General features: G+C 43.6%; 1 protein-coding gene across 2 annotated transcripts in view; it reads right to left on the bottom strand.

The window, feature by feature from the left end:
• The window catches only part of mmd (disintegrin and metalloproteinase domain-containing protein mind-meld), a 235,908-nt gene that overhangs the window by 184,579 nt on the left and 27,587 nt on the right, over positions 1-23,742 (bottom strand). For both annotated transcript variants that reach the window (XM_075679576.1, XM_075679577.1), the window contains exons 7-11: positions 13,706-13,769; positions 13,573-13,633; positions 8,270-8,340; positions 6,914-6,940; positions 5,771-5,830 (exon numbers count right to left, since the gene is read on the bottom strand). In XM_075679576.1, the coding sequence (XP_075535691.1) occupies positions 5,771-5,830; positions 6,914-6,940; positions 8,270-8,340; positions 13,573-13,633; positions 13,706-13,769 (283 nt within the window). The remainder of the gene's footprint in view (positions 1-5,770; positions 5,831-6,913; positions 6,941-8,269; positions 8,341-13,572; positions 13,634-13,705; positions 13,770-23,742) is intronic.

Here is a 23,742-nt window from a genome sequence, read left to right as displayed (position 1 = left end):
ATTAACATGCTTGATTGGTTCAGAATAGAGCCGCCTGTTTTATTTCAGGCAATTATGACAACCATAACAGCATAACGCAAATTAAGCTCAATCTTTCACTTGAACCCCTTAGCACTTGTCGCGACATTGCCCTTTTATGTCTTTTTCACAAATATGCATACAGCAACAGACCATTCCCACTTCACCTTAATGCTCCTTCCATTACATCACGTCGATTGCATAATCACTTAAGTTTCACACAATTATATGGGTCAACTCACGCCTTCAACTCATCTGCTCTTCCTCGCGCCATACGTTTGTGGAGTAGTCTTCCAGACAACATCGCATCCGAAGCAGACCACGATAGTTTCCGTCAACTTCTGCACTCTTTCTTTTCACAATAAAAACTTGCCACTAGTTTTTCCAATTTTGTTTTACTTCCGGTGCCATGTTCTGTATACTACCCATGTATTTATTTATTTGTTATTTTGACAGCTTTAAGACCAAAGACATCTGTCATTTCTTGTACCACTGCATGTTTTTTTTTTTCCTACTTTGTGCCCAGCTGCAGTTTTTATATTTTAATGTGCATGCAATTAGTTCCTGCATTTTTATCATGCCCTACCATTGTGCGTCTTTTAAATTCTGCCAACTGCTCCTGCGCCTAGAATCCGCATATTTGGCAGTCTATATTTGGTTGTAATTTCCTTTCTTTTTACTGTTGTCATTGTGATTGGTATACTTTATAGTTCTTGTGTGCAGTTTTGCCTTATGTATAATGCCAGCCAATATTTCTTGTTTTTTCCTGTTATCCTTTTTCCCGCCCAACCTTATGTTTGCCGTCATACCACATTATCATCGATTCCTCTCCTTTCCTTTGTGTTAAATTGCAAATTTGAGCCGTATGTTTGTACACTTACAAGTTACTTTGCACTTATTATTACCCCCCTTACTCAATGCCCTGTCAAGGGGCCTGTAAGGTATGTTCAATAAATAAATAAATAAATAAATAAATAAATAAATAAATAATGCTTGCAGCAATATCTTAATGTTTTCATTATTTCCGTAGTAATGCCATGAGGGCCTGGTGCTGAATTAGGCAGCTGGCTTAGTACATTTTTCAGCTATGAAACTGCAACTTCTTCGACGTCTTCTCCATGACTAGGCGGTGTAAAAATTGCCGCCAACTACCGAGTAAGCGCACCCCCCCCCCCCCCCCTCACCGCTTCATGCATTTTCATCGGACCGCTTGGCTACAGTTTTTTCTGGTATTCTTTTTTACAAAATTGGATATTAAATTATGCAAAATGATGTAATTTAATGAGAAAAAATTTACTGTTTAGCCAAACTTTTGTCGAGGTGACAGTTCACCATGACCAGGTATCTGCATAGCCATAGCCCTCGTCAGTCGCCGTTTTGGTCAAACGTGCAAAGTGTCACATGTGAATTAAGTGCGAGACACATGGTGCGATTTTGCATGCGATTTGTCATATGATGCGTCGGAGTCCGACTTTCCGCATATGATGATTCGGGACATGTGGTACGAATGAGCAAGTGACGCGTAGCTCCGCCCAGAACTGCCATGGATGCTCGGAATGACTTTTCAAATGAAGTAAAAAAAAAAAAACGTGTTTACACATCTCTCTCATTTTAAACAAGATTCTAACATAAACATGACTATGCGAGCAGAGTAGATGTGTTTTAGCAATGCCACGTCCGCAGTGTCGGCTCCGTTGACAGCCGCCAATGACTAGAAGCTTGCTGTGCCGTCGAATCGGGACATGACCTTGGGACATGACCGCATGCAGCTTGTAACAAAACGCCTATGTTGGTCAGCCCAACGTGTTCACAATTACGTCGCACTTTGTGGGGATGCGCGACTCTCACGCGTCCTACGATGCATTGTTTTCCCGCATAGCTCCCATCTCCTGTGATCCGGCTTCGCCGTGTGGCCTGGTGTTTGCGGCGGTCGGTGTGGTTGAAGCACAGTACGAGAGATGCGTGAGTGTTGCGCTGCTAACGCCACCTCATGGCAGGGTTACTTGGGTGCAGAAAGGAGAAGGCGCTTCCTCTTTGGTTCGGGTTCGGCAGTGGCGCGGACGTCCTGCACATGCGCCGATCCATGCTTCTGCGAGACCGTCTCGCGTGGCCGCCTTGGAACGCGCCACCGCTCGCGTGACCGTACGCGCGAATGACCAGGCGTTGGGATCCAGCATGGGGCGAACATATTTGCTCGTTATCCGGTCACGGTGAGTCGGACTTCCTAGATCTGTCGCGCGCCCATCAGCACGTTTTGTGGATAGCAACTCGGCTAGCAGGCATTGATCTATGAAAGGTGCAATAAATGCCCTTGTGATTGTTTGCACTACTGTGTTGTTCCTTTGTCCTAAGAGCACAGATGAGAATCCCACATCTGGCGCCCAACGTGGGGCCTCTTGAGGCATCGGACGATAGTTTTAACAGTTTTGCTTTGTTCGAGACGTTTGAACCGAAGCGTAGGGATAGCGTGCATTTTGATTGCTAGCGTTGGCGGTGTGCTTTCTTGAGCGAGGCGACAGTAGCTGTAGTGTGTTTGAACTTGTCAACACGCTAAGTTCGCAAGTGTTTTTTATTAATGACATTTGCCGGTACGAGAGCCACGTGGTCTACATCCTGGGAGAGCGAAGCTTAGCGCCCGCGGAGCATTGGCAAGACTGAAGTGAGTGAGTACGGAAGCCTCGTGGGTGGTCCGAATTTTTTGCGTAAATAGCTTCTTCTATCTCTGAATGAAGTCGCGGCTCTGGGAGATAGGTAGCCGCGGGCCACGGGTGCCGGTACGGGCTGACTGGTATTGCGGCCTGCCACCGGGCGCTCCGACACCGTCTGGTACGGTGGGCGCCGTCAACTCGGATGCTGTGTGCACCGAGCGGGGTAAGACCACCTAACAGAGCTGACGTCTCCTCGCGGCTGCCTGTTTTGCACCCATTTTGGGTGTTGTTTTTTGGATGCCAGTTGTTGTCAGGGTAGCGACGCTTTAGGCCTAAGGCTTTACGAAGCTGCCTCTCGCACATGGAGGGACACAACCTGGTGGACCGTGGCGTTGAGGTGTTGCACTTTGCTTCCCTCATTCTAGTTAGCCTCGCACGAATAGAAATTACTGGTTCTACTCAAGGAAGCGAACTTCGTTCACGTGAACTTAGCATCTGAGTAGCTGCCCAATCTTTTGCTAGCCGAATTGAACATCGCACCACGTTGCAGAATTCCTCCCCCTTGCACTACTTTAGTGTTTGCCGAGTGTGTTGAGTGTACGCAGCGTGATTGGAGTCACCCCTGGTTCACTGTCACCTGCACATCATCTGCGCTGCTGCCCTGGACTATGATCGAGCCACCCGGGGCGATGGTGATGCTGTGGCCAGTTCGGCGCAGTGACTTCAGCGGCCGCCTGTATCCTGAGGCCTCTGTTTGCCGGTTACATGTGCCCTCCTGGAGCAGTACTTGTAAAAAATCCGATCTATCATTGCGACAAAAAATGCAACCCGTGGCTTATACAACACCAGTCAGAACATTGTCCCTTCAGACACAGCGATCACCAAGTGGCGTCTGCGCCCGCTGCCTCACCGCGCAGGCAGCCAGCGACGGAGCGTATAAACCAACTCGACCACACTTCGCAATGCCGGCATGTCTAGGGGACAAACGAATACAACGTGCTCTAAGAAACCTCCTCCGTAGTGCCTAGGCTGAGTCATATATTCAAGGAGCAAAAGCCTCCAGATTTTCTCTCTCACGCCCACTCTTACTCGCGCCTGCGCAGAAACATCGAGCACCGTCAAAAGTGCTTCTCCTCGGTAGCAATTGTAAGTTCGCTTGTTATCCGGTCGCAGTGAATCGGACTTCCTAGATTTGTCGCGCACCCATCGGCATGTTTTGTGGATAGCAACTTGGCTAGCAGGCATTGATCTATGAAAGGTGCAATAAATGCCCTTGTGATTGTTTGCACTACTGTGTTGTCGTTCCTTTGTCCCAAGAGCATGGACAATACATTTGATTTTATCGATGCTGAAGAAAGCGAACAAGCCAGCCAGACAAGCCTGCTATCGCTGGGAGACGGTATAAGCCTAGCTCTCTGCCTGCTGGATTTGGGGCCGACACCCCTTGAATTTCGGTCCGCAACCGAGCAAAACCTTCCCATTCAAATTTTCTTGGACTATTTTTCTCTATAGGGCCTGCGATTGCTCGAAATTTTACGGTATGTCGCCGTATCGACTTTCTTTGTCTATTTCGTAAGTGCATTTACTGCAGCACATCACACTTGCTGCCATTTCAATCTCTTATGCACATGTCATGTGACCTTCATAATAATGTCAGTTTAATGGACATAGTCATCACTATGCAAGTGTTTATTTGCATTGCCTTTTGCCATATCAGGCTGAAATGGTCCTTCTAACAACATTGTATCAACATCTCACCATGAAACTTTTCATAGTACAGTGCAGACATTTTATATCTATGTGTGTATAATTTTGCTACAGCCATTCAATGTAGGTGCCTGCTTTTGTATTATTTTGTGCTCACCATTTGTGATTTCGCCTTTTCTTTTGTAACCTGCAGTGTTCACATTGATGGTCAAGTTATCTCATGCATAAAGATGACTTTCTATATGCCTAGTTTTCTTTTTCTTTATTTCTTTCTCTCTTCTTTTTACTAGTCAGCTGTTGTGCGTTACTTGCGATGTAACCTTCTTTACTCAAAGTCCTTTGGATGCATAGTTGGCAAATATATTCCTCATACTCTACAAACAACTGTAAAAATGTGATAAGATGAAATTTCTCAGCCTTTTCGTCAATAAACATAAAGGTTAAAATAACCAAAGCTGTGACATGAGGCAGGGGGCTCGGCTGACCACTCTTTCAATAGATGTACCATGCTACTATCTCCCCGACTGCTCGTTTTATTTATTATTTTATTTATTTATTTAATTAATTAATACCTGCTGCAGGCACGAAGTCCATGCAGGGTGAATAAAATAAACTATATGTTAGTGAACTAGAGCTACTTTTACGAACTAGAGGCAATTAGACTGTTGAATAACTTTAGCTTGCATGGGCCGATTTTTAAAAGCATTTTCCTGTTGAACTCAAGACCGTACAAATAATCTTTGAAGTGAAATTATTTACACTCAAAATAATGTTGCAGGGCAGCTTTAAAGAGCCATTTCCCCACATTTCTTGAGAAAAAGTATGGCATTTCTGAAATCCCTCCAGATATTTATGAAGACATTCACATATACTGCCTTCACACATCGGGTGCGACACCTAGTTTACGTTCACTGAATCGGCTACACACAGTTATATCAGCACATTTCTCAATTGTAGCCTAATTAATTGCATAAATATAATTTTTGTATAATGAAGCCAGCTTGTTTAATGATAATGAATTCAATTATACCTTACCTTATTACCTTAGTTAATATTTTTTAAAGATACAGAGAACAAGCTAATGGGTTTCTAAATGATAAATTCCTTGCAGACTACTTTCTTACAGATTAGCATTATTTTAGCACTATTCCAAGTCTCTTAATGCTAATGTAATACTAATCTGCTATCAATACAGGTCAAATGAAGTCATTGCACATCTTTTATCTTGGTGACTTCCTGGAATATGTGGCCTTCAATTTTGGTCCATCTTATTGCTCAATGCAGATCACATACATGTTTTGGTAAATATTTTACAGCAGTAGATATGCTTCCTTTTCCTTTTGACTACAAAGAAAGAAATGCAGACAAAACAGCTATGGATAGATAGACCTACTCACCATAGCTTGGTCAAGTACGAGGGCAAGCTCAATAAATTTGTACACTTCTCGTACGTCTCTCTGCAAAAATGGTGTAAAAGAGGGCAATTTGTTAACATGTTTCACATGAGACACAATTACAGTAAGTATAACGTTTTGCACAGAAGTGACATGGATGCAGTTTGGATGCATCATGTTATGTCCTGAATAAGTCTGAAGTGCACATCGTCTGTGGCAGCTCACAAAAAAAAGGGAGAGGAGGGGGGAGAGCAACTTCATAATAAAAAAAATTGTGGCACCATTTGTCACTGCCAGAGCAAAGCTAGATGAAACATAGCAGACACTGTATTTTGGCATCACAGTGACAGCACCACTGTTCTGTTCCAGTAAATTCTACACTTTTTGTCTCGCACCACTGCAGACAAAACATACATAGTTTGGATTTAATCTGATGAAACGGGGCAACTAATGCATGCACCCAAAAGCATCCACCATGAGTTCCCACATCTATGCAAACCTTGAGCTCAAAAGAGTCAGTTTATCCAGAGGAGTCATATCCTGGCATATGCAACGCAATATAACAGAGGCACTATGTTGAACGAAAGAAATAGGTTAAAAATGTTTTATTATGTTTCGGCTTCTGTGTGGAAGCTTTGTTCACAGTGCCTTGAATATGAAACGTCTTTAAAGGTTTTTAACCTATTCTTATTGGTCGGCATTTTTGAAATTTTTTCATTCAACATGCTTCCTCCCAACCAGACGAGATGTCGTCCAACCATTGATTTCAACAGAGGCACTGCTAAAGACAAAAGTTTGCAAAACGTGGGTCCAAAGAAAATTAAAATAGGTGGGTAATGCACTATATTACAGTGTGCACAGATGACAGCCCCGTTTCTTTATCTCATGTGTTCGCTGTTTACACTATGCAGTACAAAATCCTGTGAAAACACTAAGAATAAATCATATTGCAAGTAGTGATAGTGATAGCTGTGGTCTATATATTAGTGCGTGCATACCTCAATTATAGGCTGCATGCATGTGGGCCCCATAAAATGTTCTCTCATCCAGCAAAGTGAATAGTTTTGTCTGTGACAGTTCAGGCATTTATTCAGCTACACTTCCGAGCATGCACCAGCATCATTGAGACAGTGTAAAAATGCCTACCTTGTCAGCCCGAGGCTGGATTCTAGTCTGCAATGCAAGTGCGAGCAAGCAGTGAAGTGTTACAATATTTCTTGGAGTGCAGGCGAACACGCCCTATGACATCTGTCATAGGCAGAACATGAGACAAGGATGTGGAGACAGTACTAATGCGTCCCTGTCCACTAAACACATGTGCTTGGCACTATTACTGAGGTGCTGGTGGGGCATTCATACACTCTGCTTGTGCTAGGTCTCCACACGGTTCAATATAAAATTATTCGTTGTGCAAAACTCAGTTTGGCGTGCGGTGGCAAACCGAATTTCATACAACGCAATGGGTGACAGCCCTGCTCAGCCACAACTTTGCCGATCAATTGTGGGCCGTCCAGCACGCTGAGGAAGCCACCCGTGTCCAAGGAATCGAGACCATCACCTAGGCTAGGGTTAGGGTGCTTATGGCCCCAACCCGCCCAAATCGCCGGGCATATTGAATAAAGTTTTCACCCACTGTATAAAACTCAGGTTCAAATATCTGCCCTAAAGCATGTCTGCACAACAGCTCTCAAAAAGTCTTTCCAAAATTTCTGTGACAACGGAGTCCTGACGTACTGCACCTACAGGACACTGTGCTTGAAACCCAAGCACTTCTCAGGACCCTCTTGTCGAATTTCAAAGTGTATGCCACCAGCAGCTGAGAATGTGAGTGCCTGGGTAACATTTCCACAGCACTGTGTCGTTTAACGGAACACTAAAGTTAACCCTTTAAGGATGAAAAATGAGCTCAGCTCTTCGAACAAAAACGTACAAAAATGACAGACAAGACCAGCTTATCCACCACTTCTCTCTCTATTTTTTTTTTCATGCAGGCCTAAAGACAATGTGAGCAAATGTGTTGCTCAAATCTTGATCTCGAAAGTGTAAAACAAGTTATTCCCTAGTTAAATTCCCCTTTTTGACAGAAATATTTCACATCAGCTGGCTTTGTATGATCGTCAGAATCATTTGCACACCAAAAAAAAATGATGTCTTCTTGGCAAGCTTTCTTTTTTCATTTTTTTACCATCCTGAAAAGGTCAAGTTGTTTATTGGTTAAAAGGACTACATGACAATTTACAGAAACTCAACTTCCCTTACACTAAAATAGCTCATGTACAAGAGAGCACTGAAATGTGACAATGACATATTGGAATTGAGATTACAGAGCAAAAAGAAAATTCAGTTTTCATTTTTTCTGTTAATAGTGAACCTTGTCTGCCAAATGAATGAAAATAAGAACACAGCCTAAGCTGGTCTGCTGTGTCCCTAAGAAAGCAGAGCTGTGTGGCAGCCTATCGGTGTACACTGAATTGGAAGGTGTGCTACACATGAGCGCCTTGCCTTGTATCTGGGCGGAGGTGGGAGAGTCTTGCGGAAGTGCTTGAAGCCCCACTCGTGCATGCGTGAATTGCCTGCGTGCAGAGTCAGCACAATTGGCCTACACTGTGTCACAAGGGTGCAAGCCAGTTACGTTTAGGCAGGCTAGCACACTACATAGCAGCACATACAAGTGTACTACATAACGTGAAAAAAAGCTCACTGCTAACCATGAGTCGAACAATTCAGCAGCAGATTGTCAATAAAGCGTACTGTCTTACTATGAAGGCAGGTTGGCATATGCCCAAGTTTAGCATTATCTAGCAGGCCCTGTCCCCCAACTTCCCTTCAATGCCTTCAACCCTGCCTTCAATGGGAGATTGCAACCATGTGAAGTTCCCATGGACAAAAGTGCCTTTTCATGCTTCATGACGACATGATGACACAGTGCCAAGCACCAACCACGCAGAAATGTTACAAGATGTTAAAAGGCATGTTAGTTTATGCTTCTATGGTAGGAGCCAACTTGCAGTGATTACTCATGTGACGTGTCATATCCACAGGTGTATCTCCCGGGGGGAGGGGGGCAAGGAGGGCACGCCCCCTCCCCTCGACTTTTGAAAGCCGCCACTTTCAGCTGCATGCTGGAAAGTCCAACAAAAACACAGCTGAAGCTAAATTTTCTTTATTAATAGAGAGAGGGAGAGAGAAGCCATAAGGGAAAGGCAGAGCCACTTCATAAGTAATGCTTTTCTTTACTAGTTTACTATGCATCCTCTGCTTGGACAGCGAGGATTGTGTGCCTTCTCGGGATGCCCTGAAGCGAATGACGCGTGGGATGTACCATACACGTTCACGTCGCAGAGAATGACTGGTGCTGGGCAGTTCCCGCTGCAACAAATGTCAGCTTGTGCAAATTGCATCATGTCCAGTTTTTTGGGACCGCTGTATCTGTATTTGAATCAGCTTGCTACATTTAACCTGCGGGCAAGGAAGAGGTTCAAATAAAGCACTGTAATTAGCCGCGCCCAGTGATTGTGTGCCTTACGGCATGAACTCATGGGATTATCAAATGCCGGAACTATTTATCTCTGTCCAGAAATAGTCGACAAAGCATACAGTCTCAGTATGTTATCATCATGAAAAGTCCAATCTATCTCTTACAGGTATAACTGTTGAATTTAGTTGCGTTATCATGACTTATCGTACATAGGCTCATGAAAATGACGTTGGTCTAACATGCAAAGCCATTTCAGTACCAATTTTTTCTAAAGGCAAGTGTCACTTCTTACTTTGACAATTTCATTTTATGAGTTACACTATTACATGTTTCCCAGCAAGAGGAAAAAAAGCAGATATTTAGTATTTTGAAAAAATGAAGGCCACTTTTTGGCGATGTGTACTGAAAATTTACACTGTGTAGGTTGCTTATGTGCTCTGAAAACAGTCACTGAATAATTGCTTTCTGCCAATTTTTATGTGTTATACATGTCATTTAGCTTTCTCCCCCGGTATCCTCAGTAAAATTTGCAGGGCACAGTGTAGTCGAAGTACGAAGCAATGTTCTGATAGACCAACGAGATACGTTTGTTCTGTGTAGGTTCGTTACAGCCTTTGTAGAAAGTTGCTCATTGAAGCATTCCAGGGTTTTGTACCGCCACTAATAGAAATGTTTCCCAGACTCCTAAAACAACAGCACGAAAGACGGTTGAATTCCTGTGAAAATAGATAATTTTAAGCACAATGCATTGCGAAACTTTCACTTTCCTGCTTTAAATACAGGTGTTGCAGATAATTACTATAAACCCTCATTTTTTCATGTATTTTACGAGAAACGTTTGTTCTGTGTAGGTTCGTTACAGCCTTTGTAGAAAGTTGCTCATTGAAGCATTCCAGGGTTTTGTACCGCCACTAATAGAAATGTTTCCCAGACTCCTAAAACAACAGCACGAAAGACGGTTGAATTCCTGTGAAAATAGATAATTTTAAGCACAATGCATTGCGAAACTTTCACTTTCCTGCTTTAAATACAGGTGTTGCAGATAATTACTATAAACCCTCATTTTTTCATGTATTTTACGAGATTCGTAGTTTGTTTCTCCAGTGTCCTTGGTGAGCTAAATAAGGCATCTTGTTTATATCTTGGGAAAATGAGGGGCATGGTATGGCAAACGTGTAGGCAACGTTCCAATAAGTGGGTTAAATGTGCAGTTTCTGGCAGAATATGTATGCAAGTGGTCCATAGCGTTATCAGTCGGCTTTACAAAGCTGTAAAACTTAGACAGCTGCGATGCATAATTACAACTACAAATGAGTTGAAATTTTGCGAACATAAGGGGAACAATATGCCAACCTTATTTGCGATGGTAAATGAGTGTTGATCAACTACAAGGTTAAAAAGTTGTAAGCAAGTGTTCGAAGGTTATGCAAAATAGAAGTGAGGCGTGCAGACAGGACCAGAGATAGTCGCCAGAGATAGTCGCATGCCTCACTTCTATTTTGTATAATGAATCCTTACCAACTAGCTCAGCTTTCTGTTGTTCTAAGTGTTCGAAGGTATCATGCTGCTGTTAGCTAGGTTTCCCAATGTCTCAAGAGAACTCTGCGTTTCAGATATTTATACTTTGAAGGAATAGCCAGCATTTTAGGTGCAATATGTCCCACAGTTTTAACATTTCTGCTCATTTAGAGCCAATACAAATAACTATTGAACCTTCATCTTTTTTCTTTTCCTGCATGATACATTAGTTTCGTCTGGTGTCCTCACTAAACAAAAGAAGGCCGCTTCATTATGCTTGGTGACGTGCAGGTGAGGCTCAAAATAGATAAGGAACTGGGGCTATCGCAATAAATTACATATGCAAGCACTCTAGGGTGTTATGAGCGTGCGCAACGAGCCAGGAAGAGTTGAGCCCGCTGCTCTGGCAAAACTATAAAAACCACAAAGATAAAATTTAGCCAAAATTGGTGGTACGCTATGGAAACTCTTTAGAATAAAAACAGGAACAGCGCAACACAGGACAGGGCGCTCTGTCCTGTGTTGCGCTGTTCCCGTTTTTATTCTAAAGATGAACCAATCAGCCCCATTGAACACACTGCTATGGAAACTCTCTGTGCAAAGATAAATGTGGTTGGATCAAACACAGCCTTCGTAAAAGTTTCTTATTCAAGTGTTAGAGCGTGTGATATGGCCGCTATCAGGTATGCTACCTAATCTCCCGACATAGCTGTTGGGTACAACAGATTTATATATTGTGAAAAAGGGATGGGGGGCACGGTATGGTAACTGCAATATATGAAAAATTTTTACGTTCCTGGACCTCTTAGAATCGTCGCAAATAATTATTAAGCCATCGTTTTTTTTCCCCTATTTTCAGGTGTCATAACACATTCCGTCTTGGCTTGAGCGCTGACCTCGTTGAACTAAACAAGGAATTTTGCTTATATTTGGCAAAAATAAAGGCAGTGTTATGAGCAATATGTAGGTAAACTTCAAAGACAGGGGACAAATGAAATTTGCAGTAAATTATGCATGCAGGCAATCTGGAACTTTATGAATGTGTTTGGCAAACAAATAATTTATGTCGTTGCCTTGAGGAACTGTGAACTCAACCGAAGTGAAATTTAGCGGGAATTGAGTCGAGTGGGGTAGGGAGAGAGGAAGGACACCGTGGCAAATCATCAAGCCAAACTGGCCCTTCTAAGTCTCTTAACCATGCTAAATGCCATGGTGATGTAACATATCTGTTGATGACTTGCTGGCTTTTTAAAAATTTCCAACCAAAAGAGCTTATTACACGCAGGCAGAAGAGCATTACACACGGGCAAGTTTTCAAGCGGGACAGTCCCACACATACACACGCACACATACACACACATACATATATATATATATATATATATATATATATATATATATATATATATATATATATAGACTTACTGGCTTTTTAAAAATTCCCAACCAGAAGAGCTCCAAAGCATTACACGCAGGCAAGCACACACATACACACACACACACACACATGCACACGTATATATACGGGCAACTTTTAATGTATGTGATATAATTACAAGAAACTCAAACTTTTATTGGGGCTGTTCAAAAGAAACAGGTTTGCTGGAAATCGGGTAGTAATTCTTCAAGGTAGGACACATCTGCTTTTCTGGTGTGAATAGTGCAAGTAATTTATATTGATAGCACTTCGTTATGTATAACCTCGACAATACTATTATCTAAACTAGCAATGAATTTGTGCTTTAAATTTAAACACCAAGTACAATTCCTTGTTTAATTATTAAATCTGTTTGTCGCAAATGTGCATATTTTATGTGTGCTGTACTGCTGCTACTGGGTGTGATCCGGGGCCTCTCTGAGGCATTCATTGTCTTTTAGTCCTGCATCTTCTTGAGATTTAATGTACTTGCAAGAAATAAATGCAAATTCAAATAATTTTTCGGGGAGGAAGCACGCCATCTTCTGTTGCATGCAAAGAACCGGTGAAACGGGAGGTAAGGGTTGCGTTGTACTTCGGTAGCAACTGCGTATGGGGCGGCTGCACGCGTTCACGTGGGCTTTGTCTTGAAAGCGATCAGCTTTTGGGGCACAGTCTAGGTGGGCCGATGGCTCGTAACTTTGTGTGTGCTGTGTTCTCATAGCTCAGTTTGCATTGAAGAGATGGACAGCACGAAGGTCACCTCGCTCACTGTCGTTGCCGCACTTCCTCATGCTAGCATTTTGACAGCAAGTGTCCGCAGTCATTGAGTGCGATGTGTGCATGTTTGCCTGTGCGCTCTGTCACCATGCTTGGTAATTTAGTTTACTAAGTGAGTGTTTACAAGTTCATATGGCCAATAAAACTACTGTCCTTACTTATTATGGCTGTCTAGTAATTTGCAATTTGCTATGCTATGCAATCGATGCTTTTCCTCTCGGGTGAAACTGCGACATTTTGCAATAGTAATTTGCTATATATATATATATATATATATATATATATATATCATGAGAGAGAGAGAGAGAGAGGTCAGACAGTTTTGCTGTTCTTTAGAAATAGTTGGTACACCACTGGTCACATCCCCGTTTGTTCTGTTCTTAGCACTGTTCCACTCATGCCTACATCAGGACATACATGGCTTGCATCGGTATATCTATGCCCCTCTCATCTAGATAGGAGTTACCTCGTTGTCTCAAAGCCGCCAACTTTAATGCTGCTCCTAGGTGGATGTGCATTAGATGCTGCTAAGGTTTGTGTCATTTATGGAATACTCGAAAAACTGCTTGTACAATTGTGACAGGTCATAATCTAATGAGTGAAAATGCTTACCGCAGATGTAAGGGTTTTTGTTGACATTGAAGTACTTGTAGATGACGTGGGGGTGGACCCGCTGCATGGTATGCACCACAGTCAGTGAAAAGTGCTGGGATGGGAGGGAGGTGCGCATCATCAGGCCACTCACCGAGAGGTCTCCTCCATAGAATGGATGGATGACAAAAGTCTCGTTGCGAATGTGGATGATGCCACTGGCGTTCATGCAGAAGCAATGAAAAACATGATAGAGCATTAAGGGGTTGCACCAAATCAATTAATCAAAACATAAGTTTATCTGATTTGTATAATGCAACTTTCCAAGTTAATTAGTGAACGTGATCAAAACATAAGGGAATGACAGGTGAAAGAGAAAAAAAAAACTTTTCAGGATCACAGGGCTCAATAAACATGTCTGTGACGCCATATCATGTATCAAATGTGCATTGGCTGGCATGGTTCTGAACAGATTCAAGAGCACGGATTAGTGCCGAGCTAGATGGGACCCAAATAGAGCATACTAACTTGGATATAACTAGTGACATGAATAATTTATGCTTTAAATTGAAGGGAATGGAGGAAAAATTCCAGCATAGAAATCTAAGCATGCAATTAGCATTATTGACTGCATGTTTAACAAGCATATTGCATGAGAGGTTCTGAACTACATTTATGCTAAGATAGTGGTATGAAGAGACAGGTGTTAATGCTGAGTTATTAAGGGTGAAAGCAATGTTTTCAGTAGCATCCCTGCAATGTTTTAATCTCATGACCTTTCATTTGGAAGTGTTTAATTTCACAAGTCACTTATCGGGCCAGCTGGAAATAATGTCAATGTTGGATTGCAGAACAGAAGCATCACGTGGGTTATTAAATATATGATAAAGCAAGAAATCATTAGCAAAGAGCTTAATAATACAGTTAATGCTGGCAGGTAAGTCATTAAAATAAATAAGAGACAGTAACGGGCCCATAACCAATCCCTGCAGCACACCTGAAGTGACAGAAACAGCGGAGGAGTCATAATCATTAGTCTGGATGTATTATAAGTGGTTTGTCAGAAAGCACTGAATTTAGACTAGGATATTAGGATCAATATTGAGCTTGCTCATTTTTAGAAGGAGGAAGTTGTGTGATAGAATGTCGAAGGCTCTATGAAATCTAAAAAGATGCAATCAGTTATCAAGCTTTTGTCAAAAGCTATGAAGAGATCGTTAGTAAAGGAGAGTAACGGTGTCACAAGAAAAGTACTTTCTGAAACCAAACTGGCAAAGGGAAAAAGACATTATTGATCCGAAGAAAGATACCAGGTTTGAGTAAATAATGTGTTTGAGAAGTTTGTAGAGTGCACTGGTGAAAGCACTGTAGTTGAAGGAAGAATGAATGTTACTGGATTTGTGCAGTGGAACTACCTTACCCACCTTCCAATCATCTAACAAAGTAAAGACTTCAAAAAGAGTTTGGCAAGTATAATGATGCGATAAACTTTTGTATCTGTCAGAAAATTTTAGTTTATATTGTCACAATGCAGAACAGGGCATGCAGACAAGAGACAATAACAAAGAAGTGTTGTTGTTGCTGGGGCGCTTCGGCCGCCATGCTCTAATGTCAGCTAGTGCCTTCAGCATTTGCCTTGCATAAACAACATTAGTGCTTGTCTCCACCTCGCAACATTTTGGGGGACATGCGGGATGCCAACGCGGAGCTCTGCTGTGGTCGCCGCATGAGCCCCGACACCATGTTCAACAGCCAAAGCACAACAATGACCGACTGCCCCCCTCCGGTGCCGCAGACTCTGACCTCCGCATGTTGTCCCAGCCACGAGACCCAGGGACCTTCAATGGCATCGATATTACGAATGTTGAAGAGTGGATTTCCTGGTATGAGCGTGTAAGCAAAAATAATTGGTGGGACCCAACGCTAGTGCTAGCGAATGTGATAGTCTACCTCCAAGACACAGCGCTAGCATGGTATGAGACCCGCGAACATGACATAACGAGTTGGGACGTCTGCAAGCAGAAGCTTCTAGACCTCTTTGGAAAGCCCTTTGGCTGGCAACGAACAAGGAACTATCGACCCATGCTCAAACGTCAACAGAATCTTACGTGGCATATATTCAAGATGTCCTCATGCTCTGTCGTAAAGTTGACAAAGACACGAACGGGACCGACAAGATTGGCAACATCCTGAAGGACATAGCAGATGATGCACTTAAGCTGCTTATCTCCAAAAAATATGACTCAGTGGATGTGATCATCAAACAGTGCTACAATTTCGAACTGACAAAGAGTCGCCGCATTATGCAACAGTTCAACAGGCTACCAAATACAGCTTTGACGTCTTTGTGTGAGGAACAGCCACGTGGACCTCTGTCTGTACAAGAAAATTTGACGTGGTTAATTTGTCACAAGCTCGAAGCCATGTCTCCCACCTTTGCTCATCAGCATTGCCCAGACAATGCATCTTCTGTCGCGCTTATACAGGCCGTTGTCAGACAAGAGATTTAGGCCTCTCATCTCTCTGCCCCATTCGTGATGCCGCTGTCAGTCAGGATCGGTCCCGCCCAAATGACACTCCCACTTTTTCTGCAGTTCCAACTTGCCGTCATAACCCGGCCAACTGGAGAACACCAGATGATAGGCTGATTTGTTTCAGTTGCATGCATGTTGGACATATCACTTGTCATTGCCGCCATCGTTGGTCATCGCCCCCTAGGTGAAGCTTCCTGTCCGATCGTTCAGATCAAGGTGCTCCCCGTTTCTCTGTGCGTTCATCTACGAATACCAACAACGTACCTCCAACTTTCCGAACCAGCCAGTCACTATCACCCCTAAGTCGCCGGTCACGTTTTTCACAAGCCCGCCGCTCTTCTTCCCCCATGTTCGTGCCACAGGAAAACTAGTCGGTGCAGCTCCTGGAAGTGATGCTGCATCAACGAACTGGCCTGCAAATCCTCTGATCACATTGCCTGCCCTTGGAAGTATATTAGACGTTGAGGTGGATGGAGTCCCAGTCAAGTCCCTCATTGACGACAGTGCACAGATATCTGTAATGAATGCCGCCCTTCGCAAAAGACTCAGAAAGGTCCTCATGCCTCTCGGCTTCATCACCCTACCACGATGTCGATAAAATGATCGCTACCGACTTCTCTTTAGCTCAAACTGAGGACCTTAGGTGCCTTCTGTTTAGTTACAGCTATATTTTTTATTTCGATGACTGCCCGCTAGGTCAGACAGCCATAGTCACTCATTAAATTGACACGGGCAATGCAAGTACCATCCATTGCTGCCTCTACCACGTGTCTACTGCAACATCATTCAAAGCGAAGTTGTGAAGATGCTGAAGAAGAACATCATCAAGCCTTCTGCTAGCCCATTGTTCTCACCAGTTGTCCTGATCAAGAAAAAAGGCAACACCTGGAGATTTTGTGTTGATTATCACTATCTGAACAAGATCACCAAGAAGGACGTGTATCTATTGCCTCCTATCGATGATGCACTTGACAGTCTACACGGGGCGAAATATTTTTCAGTGATTGACCTCCGCTCGGGCTACTGCAGATCACTGTTGCTGAGAAGATCCATTATAGATCGGTTAAGCTCACCAACTCCTGATCCTTCCCTTCATCTCTTCTGTATTTCCAACGGAGTCCTGTACAAATGCAACTTGCACCCTGATGGTGCTGGCGGTACTGGGGCACCTTTAACGCACCGTGTTTCAACAACTCCACGACGCGTCCACTGCTGGCAATCTCGGTGTTACTCGCACCTTTGACCGAGTTCGGTGCCGTTTCTTTTGGGCCGCCCTCTACCACACTGTGCGCCGGTATGTGACTGCTTGAAACCTGTGCCAACGCCGGAAGCCCACTTCCATGGCTTCAGCTGGGCTTTTACAACCCATCGATATTCCTACTGAGCCTTTCTTTCGTGTGAGACTCAACCAACTAAGGGCAACAGATGTGTTGCGGTTGTAACCAATTACTCCACGTGCTTCACCATTACAGGAGATCTGCCTACAAGATGTGCCACTGACACCACGAATTTCCTCCTACACATCGTCATCCTGCACCACGGTGCTCCACGTCAGCTCCTCACGTATTGCGGATGTTACTTCTTATCAAAGGTCATTGATAATATCTTCTGCCTATGCTCTACAGAACATCAAATAACCACTGCTTACCATCCACAGACTAATGGTCTCACAGAGCGACTGAGCAGAATGCTTATTGACATGCTAGCTAGCTATGTACGTTTCTCCAGACCACCAGGACTGGGACGTCGCTCTGCCATATGTCACCTTCGCATACAATTCGTCCTGCCATGACAGTGCAGGTTACTCGCCATTTTATCTACTGTTTGGCCGTGATCCCATTTTGCCCTTGGACACTGTATTTCCACCAGTCGATGCAATTTCTATGGCGGCACAGGCCCATCGGATAGCTCGCGCTCGCCTCGCTGATTCCCAGGCTGCCCAGAAGTCCCGTTACAATACGCACCATAGGGACGTGCAGTATTTGCCTGTCTCCCTCGTGCTCTTTTGGTCACCATCTTGTCGTGTGGGCCTATCGGAAAAACTTCTGTTGCAATATTTAGGTCCCTACCGAATCCTGCGACAGCTTTCGGATGTGACGTACGAGATTGCTCCCGAAGAACCAGGCCTGTTGTCCGTACAGTGAAGAACCAATGTTGTTCATGTCTACCGTTTAAAGCCCTACACGCGTGCCTTTGCAGGGCCATAATCGCTTGCGCTGGGTCGGCGCTCAAACCCCGGTGGCGCAGTGTCACGATGCAGAGCAGCACGTGCAGACAAGAGACGATGACGAAGGAGTGTTGTTGTTGCTGCTGGGGGGCCTAGGCCACCTTGTTCTAGTTGTGTCAGCTGGTGCCTTCAGCATTTGCCTTGCATAAACAACATTCATGCTTGTCTCCGCCTCGCAACAATATTATTGTTACCTGCAAGGCTAGACATTTTGAAATTTTCTATTAAGTGGCACACCCTAAATGAGCCTACAGAGATGATGCTTATTGGAAAACAGTTATTGTCAGGGATTGTAGGGATAGAAACAGGTGTTTCACCAGAGAAGTTACAAACAAAAACATTGTTTAACACATTGCAACAGTCATCACTATGAACAGCATCACCATTGCTATCCAGTCTGTGAATCGTGTTGGATTTGCTGCCGTGATCATATTCCAGAATTGTTTAGGCTTATCTTTGAGTAGGGAGGGCAAGGTACAACTTTAAAGCATGTCTCTTGCCTGCGCAATGGCATATTCACGTTCATGGTCAGCACAACTGTAGGCGGACCAGCGTTCAGGCGTCATTGCTGCTTTTGCTTGGCAAAATATTCTGGTGGAGGTGCGGGGTACATGCTACCACTCCTAGATCGAACACCGTCTACAAGACCAGTACGAAGTCCGGTCGAACTGACTCCTGTTCACGTACGGACAAGCCGTCGACTTCAAGGACTGCCACCTGAGAACGAGCCTCTACCCAATCAAGTCAGAAGGATGAATACATCGGTTCCGTCTTCTTCCTCAACCACGCCGACCGAGGTCATCCTCAACCAGCCGTGAATCGCCACGTCCTTCCATGGGGACACCTTCGAGGATGTAGAGGCCTGGGTCAATCAGTTTGAGCATGTCGCAGAATTCAACAGCTGGACTCCAGTGCAAGCTACGCAATGCCTACTTTGCCCTCGAGGACTATGTGCGGACATGGTCTGAGAACCGTGAGGCGGCCCTATCGACATGGGACGAGTTCCGATGGCAGCTAATCAGCCCGTACGCCAGCCTCGATCGCAAGAAGTGAACTGAATCTGCCATTCAGGCGAGAGTACAGAGGCTGAACGAAAGCGTCGCAATGTTTGTCGAAGATATGTGCCGACCTTTCAAGAGTTATTCAGTGCCCTAATACGCAACCCACCAAAGACCGTTGCAGAGTTTCTCGCGGAAGCCATATCAATGAAAAAGGCACTGCAGCAGCGAACAAGGCAGTACAACCGCGACGTGTCAACCCTATCGCATGACCCTCTCGCTATACCCCTAGACAATACTAGCGCCTTGCGGGAGCCCCACATCATTGCATCAAACAATGTTACAATATCCTCTTCTTTCTGTTTAAGAAGCACTTCAGATGGGCATTACACCACGGAGCTTTTGAAGGAGAAACAATGTTTTTTTTTTTTGTGTGTGTGTGTGTGGGTGTGGGTGTGTGTGGGAATGGAATGGTCAATCAAGCATGCAACTTTTTTTTTAAAGAGACACCAGTTTTCTTTAATGATGCAATTTAAAAGCTTGGCATAAAGTGATTGAAAAATACTGCAACTTAATTATTGATGGCAGAGAAATTGCAATCTCTAATTAATTTAGCTTGTTTCTTGGTGTCAATACTGCAGTGAATAAAAATATTATTTAAGACAGGAAAAAAATAAGAAGAGCCCGTGACACAAGTTCTAGGGTTGTCGTAAGCAGCACATCCCAGACATTTAGGTACGATCACACACACACAGTAAGATTACATGAAATGACTACACCTACACTTCACTGCCTGCTATACTAGTACGCAGAAATTGTTGGAATCCGCCACACTGATAAGCTGTGATGTGTGGCAGGTGTTCATTGAGGAAGTGTTTAGTGTACACACATTTCTCACACCACATTGTGGTACCGCAGCTAGCATTTTAATGGGATGCCAATACACTCTAGCAAGCAGTAAAACAGGCTGGGTAGCATTGATGATTACATGTATTTTAATACTGTTTTTAGATATTCCTTTTGTATTTTTTATCTGTATTTTCATTATATCAGCATAAATATTGCGCATCTCAGGATACAAGATATATACCTAGTACCACAACATCCACAAAGATGCCCAGAGTCACTGAAGGCTGGCAAAGCAAATGATGGCAATTAAAGCTTATTCTAAGAGACAATGTTACACCAACACATACGTTAGTAACCAAACCAGAAATATAAACAATGAACAACAAAGTAGCTCCTAGAGGCTTTGCTTTTCAACTTCAACAAATGGAAAGCACCAACCCACCTCTATTTCTTTTGTTTTTTTTTAGAATATAGCATGCTGCGGGGTATTAATTTGTCAAAAAATAGAAGGGGTAAACCTAACAATGATTATCACTGTTTATTAGAAAAGAAAATTATATGATCAATAAGCAATGTTTGAGAACAACTTAAAGTGAATATATTAATTATTAATTATTACAAATTTTCACTTAGTAGCTTCTCTTTTTGGGGGCACATTCTAAATAGCAGAATTGATGTCGGCCAGTACTCAAAGCATAACGTTTTGCTAGAAACTTTGCGCATAGACCCAGTTTTTCGAAATACAGGCTAAAAATGTATTGGGAAGTGCATTGCTTTTCGAGTTCACAGTTTCTCACACTGCATTTTTAAAGGGCCCCTGAAACGGTTCGGACAAATTTTGTAGACGCGTAGGGTACAGCTTAAGTAGAACATTCGCACCACAATTTAAGTGAAGCGTTACGTATTAATGGAGCTACAAGCGATTAGACGTTACCCTCCTCCCTGGCCATGCTTTTCCTCCTCAACTCCTTCGCCGAGCGAGCGGGGCTAAGCTCCGCCTTCACTGGTTCAGCGTCACGATGCGACGTCACATCGTCCACTTCCGGTTGTTTTGGAGCCCGCCCGCGCGAGACCTCTCCGCTAGCCGCTTGGCCGTCGACCCCAAGCGAGAGCTATCGAAGCAGCGTGCGTTGCAAGCATTCTGTCGTAGCGCCGAACGTGTTTTGTATTCCGGTAACCACAGGCAAGCTGGTCATTTCGGCAAATGACTGGAGGCATAAACTCAAGCTGATGAAGGAACATTAGCGTAGACGTACGTGAGCGGCCTGATCGGTCTTCACGGTCCATACACTTGTTGGCGCAGCGCTTAACCAGCCAAACAAAGCGCTAATATTGCTCTAACCAAGTGTAAAACAATTTAAACATTTATAAAAACACGTGTTGATGATTACACTCCTGCGAAAAATACACACCAGCAGCAAAGAAGAATACACTTCGTTGCTGCTACTGTGTATGGTTGAGCTTTGTGCCACCAGGTGGCTGCACCATGCAGACCATTCATATTTGCCCTTCTGCTCATCTCATGGCTCATCCCGTTACGGCACAGTTAAGCGGCCAGACTCTGTCCCCTTGCGCTTGCGTCTGCCCTAAAACGCTATTGCGCTAGTAATCTTCCGGTGTAAAATGACGGCCACAAACGCGCAAATCCTGGCGCCGATCGCATAGCGGCAGTCTGATGCGCAGCAGGCAGTTCGCTCGTACGCTGCCTTGCAGAGGGACACGATGTCGCAGCTTGACATATTGCCAGTCGCTACGTTTGCAGTCCACAAGGCAACAAAGTCCAATCATAGAGCTCGCGAAAAGACTGCGACCGACTCTGACCGCGGAGCTCTCTTCAAAATGGAGTACGTTGTAACACAAGCAGACGACACACGCTGTGTGCCGGAAGTGCTTAAGTGTACTGAAAAATTGTTCTTGTGCATTCTCTTTATGTTACTTTCTTTTCATAAAAACAAATTAACTAACATTACAACTATTACGAAGATAATTTGTTTACCGTAAAGTTGGAAAAATTATCGATCACGCGCCCTTGTCAGCCAATCGGATAGCTCGCCCCACTGACGTCGCATGGGTGATTTCGGTCATATGGGTAGGGGCGGCTTAAAATTCCGCCGAGCAATGCGCTGCGATCGGCAGCGATGTGCATATTTAAAACCTTATAATAAATTACACGCTTTACGCGGAGCACTTAGATGTGTCAATTATTGATCAGAAGGACCTACTCTTACGACTCAATACGTTTGTAGAAAATCGTCAAAAGCGTTTCAGGGTCCCTTTAACAGTGAGGAAACATTATTTGGAACAGCAATGCATTTTGCTACAAAATATGAGTAATTAAGTGCATAGCACAGACACGCTGTGATGAAATCAGAAGCTGCAAGAGCAGGCACTAAACATGAGAGCATTATTTTATTGCACGTATGCTTGTTGCGGTCACTCGGCTGCCACTGTCGCACTTCTCCCTGCAGGTCACCACTGCTTGCAGTTATGTGGTCTACAAAGGCATTTGTTGCCAGATTATTCTGTACTGGCAGCTGCACTGAATTTGGTCAGCTTTCTCAAATGACCTGGAAACCATGTGTGAGAACAAAATGGCTGCTGTCACGATTAGCTCGCAGCGCGAGAAAGGGTAAAAGGAAACCCAAAGGCCAGTTATTGTCTACAGGTTCTGTGTATTACGTATGTTACTCCAGCCATGTTTTTCTATTCTCCACCACAGGTTCACACATTTTTTTCTCTAGCACTATCTTTAAAACCCAGAGCCATGCGCAGGGTAACTATGCCCTTATTTACACCTGGGTGAATACTTTGACTGGCACATTAACAATGGTTTCTGTGCTATTTCTGCTATAAAAAAAGCAAAAATAGTGCTATACCAGTGCTTTTGTATAACAATAACAGCAAATGCAAATAAGTATAACAATAGTTTCTGTGGCATGATCAATAATTTCTGCACAATTTTCAAATGCTATGAATGAAAAGATGTCATTTCTTTTTTTTCTATTATATAACAATGTATCCTCAGAATCAGATACTCTGATCTCCTTTTGAAACTACCTCATCCTGACTTCGTGCTTTGCTATTCAATATATTCCTATAGCGGGCTTCCTGCCGATCATACCCATCCATTATGGTGTTTATACGTCTTGGACTTCAGATTTAGCACCTCTGCCGCCGTCCACGTAGTTAATGTAATGCTTACCATTCAGTTTCGCAGATTGTTACAAAACGGCAATACTGTACTTTGCTAAAACGCAAAAAAAAATATATTTTGTGTTACTATATGCAAAGTTTGAAAGGAAGGGGTTTGTTGACAGGTGTTGAAAAATTTGCAATCCAACCAGGGTGTCGACCAAGTTGACATTTCTAAATTCCCTGAGCTTTCCATGTTTTCCCTGAGTGCTTTGCAAAATTCCCTGAGTGACAGAGAACTTCGTTTTATGTCAAGAAGGGTTGACACCATGTAGCCTGATGCTGTCACTCTCTAGTAAGCATGTTAAAAAATAAAAAAACGACTTAATCCAGTTTGAATATTAAGGAGTAGTGCTTATTTTACTCAAAAAGAAAACAGAATGGTAGAGTT

The sequence above is a fragment of the Dermacentor variabilis genome, chromosome 2 (genome assembly GCF_050947875.1).
Source record: "Dermacentor variabilis isolate Ectoservices chromosome 2, ASM5094787v1, whole genome shotgun sequence".
NCBI lineage: Eukaryota > Metazoa > Arthropoda > Arachnida > Ixodida > Ixodidae > Dermacentor > Dermacentor variabilis.
This window is presented reverse-complemented; position numbering and strand designations above follow the sequence as displayed.